Source organism: Garra rufa, chromosome 6 (genome assembly GCF_049309525.1).
Source record: "Garra rufa chromosome 6, GarRuf1.0, whole genome shotgun sequence".
Lineage (NCBI taxonomy): Eukaryota > Metazoa > Chordata > Actinopteri > Cypriniformes > Cyprinidae > Garra > Garra rufa.
The window spans coordinates 44,635,859-44,648,950 of record NC_133366.1 but is presented as its reverse complement, the minus strand read 5'-3'; the positions used below and the strand labels follow the sequence as shown (position 1 = coordinate 44,648,950).

General features: G+C 33.3%; 1 protein-coding gene across 1 annotated transcript in view; it reads right to left on the bottom strand.

The window, feature by feature from the left end:
• The window catches only part of sdk1b (sidekick cell adhesion molecule 1b), a 191,093-nt gene that overhangs the window by 52,655 nt on the left and 125,346 nt on the right, over positions 1 to 13,092 (bottom strand). The window contains exons 26-29 of the mRNA XM_073842664.1: positions 8,683 to 8,792; positions 8,054 to 8,204; positions 2,761 to 2,998; positions 441 to 556 (exon numbers count right to left, since the gene is read on the bottom strand). Of these exons, the coding sequence (XP_073698765.1) occupies positions 441 to 556; positions 2,761 to 2,998; positions 8,054 to 8,204; positions 8,683 to 8,792 (615 nt within the window). The remainder of the gene's footprint in view (positions 1 to 440; positions 557 to 2,760; positions 2,999 to 8,053; positions 8,205 to 8,682; positions 8,793 to 13,092) is intronic.

Here is a 13,092-nt window from a genome sequence, read left to right as displayed (position 1 = left end):
ATATATATATATATATATATATATATATATTATATATTATATATAAATATATTTATATTTATTATGTATAGATAAAGACACAAACATACATTATATATTATGAAAATATTTACATGTATATATTTAAATTCGTATAATTTATTTTATATATAAATATATTGAATATATAAACATAATAAATACATATGTAATAAATTACATATTTATATATATATATATATATATATATATACATAATAAATATACACATTACACACATATATTATGTACAATTTTATTTTGGATGCGATTAATCGTGATTAAAAAATAATTCCAGTCAGACATCTCCATATACAGTAAAGATTCACCTGCTGCAGTGTTTCGACAGGCAGGACTCTCCAGTCAAAGCTGTGGGGAATTTTAAGGGTCTTAAAGCATTCTCTTTGATATAGTAACCGTACCTTGTAACCAAGGATGTGTCCATTCTTCTGGTGTTCAGGGACCGAACCCCAGGTGACCAATATACTCGTGGAGCTCATTGCTTCTGCGCTCACATTTTCTGGGGCACCAGAGGGAACTGAAAACACACGCATATAAAAAGCCAGTTTATACTAAGCAAAAACCTACTCAAGGCCATGTATTAGAGTGATTTTACAACACTTAGAGACTGTTTTTCATCCTATTGGGACAATAAAAAGATAAAAGACACCAATTATCATTAATAATAATATGAACAAACAATTCCACCAAGTAATACAGCTCATTAGCCTAAGGCTGCTGTCCTACCAGACGACTCAGAATAATTTATTTCGGTCAGGGTTTCACATCTACTGACTATTTTTGCTGAAATTTCACTCCTTTCTATTGAAGTCTGTCACATGCGCTGATTAAAAACGGAAGAGGGCTGACAGCTTAAACAACAGCCTCTGACATTGCTCTCTGATTTCCTGTCATGTGAAGCTCGTCGAATAAATAAGAACAGGAGAACCGTGTGCGCATAAACACTTGTAATCGAGTGATTTGGGATACATTTTGAAGGGGCAACTTTACCCTGTGAATATGTGTGATGTGTTTTTGTTCCTTCAGGGCTTGATGGCATATGTTCATGCGCAGCTTCAATGAGAAAACGATTTTCATTTGCTAAACGAAGCGAAAAAGGCACTTTCTTAATCTTTTAGTTATTTAGGTGTAGGAGAACTGCAAGTTCTTTTTGAAACAACTAAGTGCAGGGTTCTTAGACTGAAAAATCTCATAGGGACTGGAAAAGGAATTCCTAAGGAATAAGGAAAAGTTGTGGAAATTTCTATAGTAAATGTAATTTTCTATATGTACACTACTGTTCAAAAGTTTGAGGTTGGTACAATATTTAATGCTTTTTGAAAAACGTCTCAAAAACCGCAAATATAACAATACTTAAAAAAATAATTATAAAAAAATAAATAAAATAAAAACAATATTAAAACAATTGTTTTCTGTTTTAATATATATTTTAAAATGTCATTCAGTTCTGTGATGGCAAAGCAAAATTTTCAGCATTATTACTCCAGTCTTCAGTGTCACATGATCTTTCAAAAATCAGTCTAATATCAGTCTCTCTTTTGCTTTTTTTAACAATGTAAAAGTCTTAACTAGGACTGGGTTTTGACACAAATTTCATGATTAAATTAGATTCTGATTGACATGCTTGCGATTTGATTTAATTTGATTCAATAGCAGTTATTTTGGATATATATTAGGTACAGTACATGCAGGAAAAAAATCTCTTAGCTAATGCTGTAAAGTATATGGGTCAAAGTCATAAAAGGGTTTAAGCATAAAAACAACAAGTGTACTTTAAGTAAGGGATCATCAACGGTTTGCCGTGCATTAAAGGATTTTAAATGCACGACGTGGAGGCTAATAACCACCCGACGCGAAGCGGAGAATGCGAGAGAGATGACAGTTTTGTGTGTGTGTGTGTGTGTGTGTGTGTGTGTCCGCACCTGCCTGCATGCTGTGCGTCTGCGCGTCTCTCTCCACAAACAACGAATTCATTCAAAAACAGCAGATTTACCACCTCGTTGCTGAGGAATATAATGTAGCGATCTAGTATCTAGGATATTTTAACAATAAAAATCGCTTTCGTTTCGTTTATGCTCAGTTCAAGTTTATGATTGTGATCTCTGAAATGAAGCCACAATCAACAGGAACATTCATAGAGAATCATATGTTTGACACCTGTAGTGGTCACCGCCAAGGCCACAAGTGCCCGCCCCACCAGCTGCCTCTGATCATTTCAAACTTTCTAGATGTTGTCTAGGGGTCGGCATGATCATTAACACAGCAGGGAGTCCCTGGAGCTGTTAACACCCACCCGCTGAGAGATGTGGCCTCAGGCACAGACTCCATCTGAGTCTCCAATGGCTATGTGAATGATGCTTACGACTAAAAATCGTCTAGTAGGGCGAACTTGTTAAACTGTAACATGCTTAGAGTTGCTGAGGAATGCAGGATCTTGTGGCATTAGTCTAAAAATCAACTGACAGATCTTGTATTTTGTTATCTGTTATAGAACACAAATAAAATGAAAAACGATCAAAATGGAAATGTGACAATAATGCATCAACACAATGATACTTAAATTAACATAACTCATTTGCTTACATACAAAACAGCAACTATATTTCGTTTTGTTTTTCCCTCACAAACATGATATTCAACTGCTGAAACAAACTTTATTTATATTGTTACTTTTTTTATCAAATGTGGAGAAGCTACTTTTAAATCAAGCTGTTGTGTCACCTGACTCTTTAGTTTTGCCCAGCACAGGACTGCTCCAGGGTCCTGACCCGATGCCATTGAAGCCCTGAATGCTGAGCTCGTACTCTGTCCACTCCTCAAGTCCCTCCACCGCCACTTCCCGAGACAGACGACTGGAAATCGTCTCCATCCGGGGCTGCCCAAGCCCGTCTGCTCTCTGTGCACGTACACGGTAACCCACGCTTTCAGGATTTCCGTTATAAGCTGCCTCTGGAAGCGGCTACAATAGATGAAGAAGAAAAACATTAGGGCAGGAGAGACTTTGATAAACCTACATCAATAAGAAAACCAAAAACTGTGAATTGGATTCTTAAGTGCTCTAGAAAAATGATATGTAGAAGGCTAACAAACTGTGTGATGGGATAAAGTTATATAGAGTGTCCTCAATAATTTTTCTACATTTTAGGCACTTAAAATACAGGGAGTTCATATAGATATAGATATAGATATAGATAGATAGATAGATGATAGATAGATAGATAGATAGATAGATAGATAGATAGATAGATAGATAGATAGATAGATAGATAGATAGATAGATAGATAGATAGATAGATAGATAGATAGATGATAACATTTTACAATATTACAATTTTTGATCAAATTAATACAGCCTTAATAAGCATAAAAGACTTTTTTCAAAAAGATCTTACCGACACCAAACATTTGAACAGTAGTTTATAAAAACAAACAAAAAGAATAAAAGAAACATAAGTTGTCTTAACACATTTAGGGCAATTATAATAGTATGGAATTGAAATTTAAGGGCTGAAAAAGTTAAACTAATTTTCCCGCACACTAATCTTATTCAACAGGAATTGCAAATAAATGTTTCACGGCTCATCCTGGTGGCCAAGTTCCACGAAGATCTGGATGAATGAAAACCTTCACAAGCGTCAAATTGTGTGCAGCAAACAGAAAGGTAGTTCCTTAATCGCCTCATAAACAAATTAAATGACATTTCAAATTGGCTGTAATGCAGCTCAGTCCCTAGCCTGCTTCAGCTGTGCGTTGCACGTTGGCACACGGCTTGGAGACATTTTCCAGCATCGGATGCCAAGAGTTCGCACATGGTTGCTCGCTAGTACTTTAATGCACACTCGAAACCTTACGATGTTCACAGCTTTAGTGCGTTGACTGCTTGAAAGCATTTCTATTAAAATGCTCTTGGCTAATTGACGAATGCTGATGCAAGTTACTTCACAGGCCAAATCAATGTTTCAGTCTTTATGGTCTCCACAATAAGCTGCTAATCTTTAGTTGCTTGTAATGTCATGTTTTGATATATGATTGATGTATAGACATAATATATTTATAAAATGCTAAAAGCTATTTCATCTATATTAATTTGAGCGTATATCCGCCAACAACATGTGACAATCTTGTTGATAAGCTTGTTTCGCTTTTTTTTTCAAGTTTAGTCAAACTTGACCTGTTATGCCCCTTCATACAAGATGTAGTATAAGTGTCCACGGAATGTGTCTGTCAAGTTTCAGCTTAAAATACCACACAGATCATTATTATTACATCATTTTGAAAATGGCCATTTTGAGTGGAAGCAGAAACACGCTTGTGTTTCGTGCACTTTTCAAGAATAGGGCTGTGCCTTTACAGCTCGTACCTCAGATATTTTGCCAAAAAACATCTGTTTGGTTTTGATTATCATGTCTATTGCTTCATGGCTCAAATCATGAAATAATCCATTTTAAAGCCATATTATATATCTTCTGATACAGAGTTTTTGGAGCACACACATCAGAAGCACACGCACAGAAAGAAGCTGTTGCATGGCATGTGAGTACTAAACTAAGTTCTCTTTAATGTCGTATTGCACTTAAACTGTCAAATACACACAAGTTTATGTAAAAAAAAACACACACGAGCTACAAAAAGAGCCGGTTATATCCATCTTTTCACACTGAGGACAAATGAGGGACTCATATGCAACTATTACAGAAGGTTCAAATGCTCACTGATGCTCCAGAAGCTATCACAATCCATTAAGAGCCAGGGGGTGAAAACTGAAAATCAGGGTAAATTTAACTTATTTTGTCTTCTGGGAACATCTAACTATCTTCTGTAGCCTCTGAAGGGCAGTACTAATTGAAAAAATATGATATTTAGGCAAATTAAAAAGAGATGTACACATCTCCTTTCCGTTCAAAAGTTTTCAACCCCCCGGATTTTAATGCATGGTTTTTCCTTCTGAAGCAAAGCATCAGTGAGCGTTTGAACCTTCTGTAATAGTTGCGTATGAGTCCCTCAGTTGTCCTCAGTTGTCAAAATCATACAGTCATTGTTGGAAAGGGTTCAAATACACAAAAATGCTGAAAACCAAATAATTTGAAGGACCTGAAGGATTTTTATGAAGAACACCAGGCAGTTTAACTGTTCAAGACAAACAAGGGACTTGTGAACAACTATCACTAAACAAAAAAACACAAATGTGGATCTTTCAGGTAACAACGCATATTAAAAATCAAGGGGATGTAAACTTTTGAACAAGTTAATTTTTTATAAATTCAGCTATTATTTTCTCTTGTGGACTATATGTAAACATCTTTTATGTGAAATATTTTATTCAGGTCAGTACTAAATAAACAATAACATGCATTTTGTATGATCCCTGTTATTTTAGTTAAATAATTAACCTTTCTAATGATTCTGAAAGGGAGATGTAAACTTTTGACCTTCAATAAAAAACACAGTTCAGTAAATAAAACTACTAAGTGTTACTTTATAAATACATCTGAAGCTCAAAGCATTTCTATAATAACTCATTATGAAAAAAATCTTAAACTGTAAATTCTCCTCATTAAAGACATTAACACTTAAGAAACTTGGATTGCTTGGTAAATGACAGAGCGGTAAAATATAACCTTTTCTTCAATAACAGCTACATGGAAGTTACAGTATGAGCGTAATAAATGACTATCCATAAAAAAAGGGTTAGAGGTCAGTGTTTTCATTTTAGTACTGCATTAAGCACTATTATGTCCTGGGGGTTATTTTTTTCAGCACCAGCACCCCACAAATGTGTCACTACGACCAGCGGAGGCTTTGCAGAAGCCGTTTTTTAGATTAAATAGAGTCTTGTCTTATGAAATGACAGCCTTCATGTTCTGTGCCTCTACAACTCAAATTCTTCGATCGCTCTTCAGGCTTTGAAAAGGTGAGAGGGGAAAAAAGGAGAACTGAAGGAGAAAATAACAGCAATTACATCTGATACTGACAGACACTATGGCTCCTGATAGCAAAAAACAGACAGGAAAAATAAGCTGTCAACCTCTTCCAGTATATCCCTCACCTATAAAGTGTGCGCACAGAAGCGCAACAGACAGTATTTGTGTCCATCTTTGCGTGTGTTTGAGTGTGCGTAAATCGCTGGATTTTTATGAGGGCTCCAGTTTTTATGATAACGTTGAAATTGAATCCAGAACAACCTCCTTTCGATGCAACAAAAAATCCTTTTTAAGCACTTGGTTCTTTTTTAAAAACGTATATGATTATCACCAGAAAAAGAAAATAAATGTGGTAATCGTATACATTTTTATCATTTTTATAGAAAAGTAATTCAAAAATTACAAAAAAAATCTTAATGTCGAATGTATTTATGTCTGATGTGTACTTCATCATAAAAAGGGATTAGAGTTATTTTGTAATTTATTTCTAAAACATTACAAATGTAGATATTTTGCCACATTTTTGCAATGTTACATATTTCTTTAGTAAAACAGTATGGAAAACAGGCCTTTTTTTATTATTTTTTATTAGACTGATTTTTTCATATCTTATTTTAGATCCTGCATTAAACTGTTTTGATGTTTGGTCTTAAATGATGATTCACTCTGATTGGGGAAGATATAAATATAAATTTTATATTTTAAAATGTTATTTATACCTGTATTGGCAAAGCTGAATTTTAAGCAGTCAAGCGTCACAAGGTTTTTTTCAGAAATCTAATCCATCTTTGCTAGATTAAAAGTATTAATTTCTCTCTTTCTTCGAAAAAATTTTTTTTTAAAATAAATAAATAAACCAAATATAATAAAAAAGAGCCTTTTAGAAGGGTCTTTTAGAAATCAATCCTTGCTAAATATAAAATTTATTAATTTCTCTCTTTCTTTAAAAAAAGGAAAATAAAATGGTTCTTTTAAAAATCTAATGCATTCTTGCTAAATATAAAAGTATTGATTTCTCTCTTTCTTCAAAATAAATAAATAAAATAGGAAAACAAAATAAAATTAATTTCTATCTTTCTTACAAAACAAGGAAAACAAAATAAAATAAATAAATACATAAATAAAATAAAACAAAATAAAATAAGCCAAGTGTCACAAAGTTCTAGAAATCTAACTGATCCTTGCTAAATATAAAAATATTAATTTCTCTCTTTCTTTCAAAATAAGCCAAGTGTCCCAAGGTTATTTTAGAAATCTAATGCATGCTAAAAATCTATTATTTAATTATTTATTTCTGTCTTTCTTTTAAAAAAGGAAAATAAAATAAAATTAATTAATTAAATAAATAAAACAAAATAAAATAAGTGTCACAAGGTTCTTTTAAAAATCTAATCCGTCCTTGCTAAATATAAAAGTATTGATTTCTCTCTTTCTTCAAAATAAATAAATAAAATAGGAAAACAAAATAAAATTAATTTCTATCTTTCTTACAAAACAAGGAAAACAAAATAAAATAAATAAATACATAAATAAAATAAAACAAAAATAAAATAAGCCAAGTGTCACAAGGTTCTGGAAATCTAACTGATCCTTGCTAAATATAAAAATATTAATTTCTCTCTTTCTTTCAAAATAAGCCAAGTGTCCCAAGGTTATTTTAGAAATCTAATGCATGCTAAAAATCTATTATTTAATTATTTATTTCTGTCTTTCTTTTAAAAAAGGAAAATAAAATAAAATTAATTAATTAAATAAATAAAACAAAATAAAATAAGTGTCACAAGGTTCTTTTAAAAATCTAATCCGTCCTTGCTAAATATAAAAGTATTAATTTCTCTCATTCTTCAAAAAATTTAAAATAATAATAATAAAAAAATAATAATAATAATAAAATTAAATAAAAAAATCAGAGTGTTACAAGGTTCTTTCAGAGATTTAATCCATCCTTACTAAATATAAAAATATTAATTTCTCTCTTTCAAAAAAAGGAAAATAAAATAAAATTAGGCTGTTTTAGAAATGTAATGCATTCTAATGCATGCAAAACACAAAATCACATTTAAATATATGGCCTGTGTGTGTCAGTCTCTCACCTCCCAGCGAATCCTCAGGCTGGTTTCACTAGCAGAAAACACTGTGAGATTCGTCGGAGCCACGTCTGGACTAGACTGCAGGGTCTGCATCATACGCGAAGGCTGACTAAAGGGACTCGAACCCACAATGTTCACCTGCTTCATCCTGAACCTGAAAGGAATATATAAGTGGGGAGAGAGAAAAACAGCATTTTTAATTCCCCGATCTTGCTCCTGGGTAGCGGGAGGACAGGGGATTTTGGACAGGATAACAGATCTCTACAGCCTCTGATCATCGGTAATCCCTTTAGGACAAGATAGTGTGCTGAGAATCAGAAGACAATCTTTCCACAGGACCTTCAGAAAATCAATTAAGGAGAGAAATAGAAAAAGAGAACGAGAGAACAAGAGAGAGAATGAAGAACAAATGAAACAAAGAAAAAAGAATAGCTGGAGATACACAACGCAGGGAGAGCTGAGAATATATTGAGTGTTTAGTCAACATTTAAAGGTCATAAACAACTAAAATGTACTCAGGAACTCAACTCAAAACACCAGCTAGAGCTTTTGGGTCTGTTTGTCACCACATTTCAGTTGATTAGTTTGATGTGAAAGTGGTTTTCCATTCAGGAAAGGAGCTAAAGGCTCACCTGTACTGAGTGAAGGGGATGAGATTGGGAATCTCCAGGGTGTCTGAGGCTGGCGGACTGTCCATCTCATACAGAACCTTCCATTCGTCGTCCTCGCCCACACTCCCCACCTGTGGACACACAGGATGATTTTCATTCAAAAAGCTATTTAAAACACACACACATCCAGTATGTGTGAAAATATCCAGTAACAAACTGCTTCACTGCCGTTGCAGGACCTCACTACGCTGCATGTTTATGTCAGCAAGAGACATCCAGTTATCATTTTGAAAATAAATACATTGTACAAGTACATTGTTTTAAGTTTTCCCAACAGTACAGAGATGACAGAGAAACAGCAGCATTATTCCATGATAAATGCTTCAAACAATAGTAAACGATGCTGCATCAATCTTCATTATTGATGCATGTCATTAAGCTGGAAAATAAAAATGTTGTTTTAAACGTTTAACGCAGCTTTATCTAAATGCACAATCAAATAAATGGCCAAGAAAGTTTTTTTTTTTCAATCGCACTTGAAATTGTAAGTATTTTTACAGTAAAACAGTAATACAATAGTATTTTTTTATCATTTGCCTACTTTTATAATTTATTGTATATAATAATAATAATAATAATAATAATAATTATTATTATTATTATTATAATACAAATAATTATTGCAATTATTGGAAATTTAAGTATTGAAATTTTAATGTAAAATGAATGTATTATTAGTAATATTATTATTTAATAATTTTTTTAAATTAACAGTAAAACAACATAGTAATAATTTTTTTTTACCATTTGTTTAATTTTATCATTTGATAATTGTATTATTATTGTTGTTGTTATTGTTGTCATTATTGTATATAATAATAATAATAATTTTGCATTAGAACTTAAATACTTCTATTTACAGTATGATAACAACTATCTAATAATTGTACTAATAATAGTTATTTTGCAGTTTTTAAAAAAAGCTGATTAAATAATTATTGCACTGGAAATTTAAGTGATTAACATTTTTATGTAAAATTAATGTATTATTATTATTATTATTATTATTATTATTATTATTTAATATACATTTTTAACAGTATTTAACATTTGACTAATTTTATAATTTAATAATTGTATTATTATTATTATTATTATTATTGCACATAATAATAATAATACATTCATTTTCAAACAAATTTCAATACTTCTATTTCCAGTGTGACTAATAAAAACTCTTTCTAAGAATAATAATAGTTATTTTGCAGTTTTAATCAATTTGTATCTAAAAAAGCAAATAAACTTTCAGAAAAGTTAAGAAAATCGATCACAGTAATATAATAATATAATATAATATAACAATGTGAATGTGGCCTAAGACTGAAGTAGAGAAAAATACTCTTTTTAAAGAAAAAACTACACAAAATCAAGTGTGATTTTCTCCTAATGTTCTAATCTATAAATCCACATTTTAAAGCACACACTTAAAAAATATTCTTCCAGGGGCAAAGTAGTCTCCCCTAGGGGAATCACACTGTCACCTTTTCCACCACACATGGGTTTACATCACTGTATTTCATGCATACAAAAAATCTGCATAATGTTTAATAATGCAGCAACAGTAAAAGCAATACAGTACTTATCCTAATTTGAACATACAGGTAACCAATGGAGAGATAAAACTGGGAATCAAGATATGCTGCAAGCATGTCAAAAGATAGAGATATTTTTACATTCATAATCCACTTTTCAGTAAAAATCCCTAACTTTATGTAGCCACCTGACATCAACATGACAATCAACAGTCACAAATTAGATGTTAAGATCACAGCTGAGACAGCTTACGCCTTCATATCAGATTTCAAATGATATATACTGCAAATACAGGCAAATCTGGGTCCCTCATACTGTGTACCGTACATATCCTGCATCCCTGATTCCTATTATGAGAAGTATGGCAGAGTGTCATTCCAAATATACAGAGAGTCAGATTCAGCAGTCAGAGCTGATGATAGAAAAACTTCAGACTGACAGTGAAAAGCAACAACAAATCCGACCAAGCCGGCCACAGTGCAGACTCCATATCAGGGCTGTTGGCTTTGTTTTTCTGTGCTTTGTGTTCTTCGTATTTCGCTAATCAAAAGCAGGTTGCTATAGATTCTCAACAATGACACGTGAGAGCCAGAAAAGGGCTCGTTTTTAAAAAAAAAAAAAAAACACCTTGATCTTAATAAGGTAATGAGGAAATGAGCTAATTAAAAAGTGGATCCACAACATGAAAAACATGCTACAAAGAGACACTGGGTAATGTACCCAGTCATTATCTGCAAACAAAAACTGCTTATCATTTTAAACATGTCACAATCATGTGACTCACGCTTCCTCTAGGACCTCACTGAGAGCTGCTTCCATTTATTGCCTCCAACCTGTGATTAATTTCATGCAGTTCGCTCTTTCCTATCATTACCATGTATAAACTGTCAAAATACTTAAAGGGGCCACATTCTACACTTTCAATTTCCCCCTGAAGTTCACTTATAATGTTAATCAAGGTTTCTTACACTAAAACAGTCATCATTTTACATTTTCCAGCCTCTCGCTGACCCTCTGACTGTTTTTGGCTACTGCACCTTTCAGATTTCCATATGTAAATGACCTCTGGTACGACCTAATAGTTCACACTATCATTCATCACGATGGGCTATAGGGAGTTTAATGGGAAAGTTCACCCAAAAATGTTAATTCTGTTACTCATCCTCATGCCATTCCAAACCTGTATGAATTTCTCTCTTTCTCTCACAACAGTGGATAATTTGAGGAAGATTTCTGTCCATATAATGAAAGTCAATGGAGTTCACAACTTCCAGAGAGGAATAATAATAATAAGCTTCGGAGTTTGGCCCCTAATGATAATTTACACTTCCTACGTTATTATTGCATACTGTTTAATAATGTACTACAGTATTGAGGTGCAAATATCTTCCACTTGCACTACGGAGTATAAATAGCATCTAAGTAATATTATTGCAAAGAAAATACAGCTATTTTTAAACAGTGTAACTAGAATATATTGCTATTTGCACTTCTATTGCTACATCTATATAATAACATCAATTGCTATTTGCATTATTTTATTTTATTTTTCTTTATTATCACTTAGACTGAACAGGTGTTTGTATATAAATGTTGGTGGTCATATGGGGTGACATTGTTTTTTGCACCTTAATATCCATAAATAATCTATGTGGACTGGGGCGAGAGGAAGAAAAATGCAGTTTTCCATGATATGTCCCTTTCAATATTACAAACCATACGTTGAAACAACTAGTTCTTGGTTTCCATGTAAACACTGCATCTACACAGCATGTTTTGTGCAGCACTGCTCGAGCAGAGAAAAGGTGAAAAGATTACAAAGGGAATCGGAATCGGCAAGCGACCTGGTCCGGGATACAGCTGTGAAGAAGTCAGCTGTAAAAAAACACCCCAACACAAGCTGATTTCTAACCCATAGACTTAAGACCCCATTAGTGCCACCTCAGTACCTCTAATCTTCTCTTCTCTCTTCTCTCATCCCTCCCTCTGACTCCCTCCTTCCTGCTCTCCCTCGATTAAACAGTATTAAAGACAGGAGCGAAGAAAACGAAGGGGAAAAGAGAGGGATCTCATTAGGAGGAGTTTTTCTCTTCACGCTGCACAGCGCTGGACGCCGTCCAAGAGGGGCTTAACACATATGTGCACACACACACACACACAAACACACACACCACACCTAAAGGGCTGGGAGACACGGTGCATGACATCTCCTTAGCCTCCTCGTACTATGTCAAATACGGAGTGTGAGCTTGCATGTGTGTTGGTGTGTGTGCGTTTTCTCAGGGGGAAGATGTTTTAGTGCAAGAGCAAGCCTGTTTTTCCCTGGAGATGAAGTACCTGCCAGACAACAGCATCTTCACTGGAGCACAGCCTGCCAGACAAGGGCATAACACACACCCACAAATACACAAATACTTACACACACACATACACATATACACACGTTTAAACTTATGAGCACATACACTGAAAAGTCATATTCCATAGAGCAGTCTTGGCAGACAGAAAATTGCAGTTTGTGGAAAAGTTAACAGTTCGGCAGAAGGAAAATTGCCATTCGTCACAAAGTTACATATTTTGCAGAGAGAAAACAACAATTTGTGGTCAAGGTATAAACATTTTTCAAAGAGAAAGGTGCCCTTTGAGGCAATATTAATCATTCTGCAAAAAGAAAATTGCCATTTTTGGCAAATTTAACCATTTGACTGGCAGGTTATTGACATTTGTGGCAAAATAAAACTATGTATTTAATTTGACATATATTTGCAAAGAGTAAATGATCATTTCTAAAAAAAAAAAAAATTGCAAAAAGAAAAGTGTAATTTGTGGCAAAGTTCA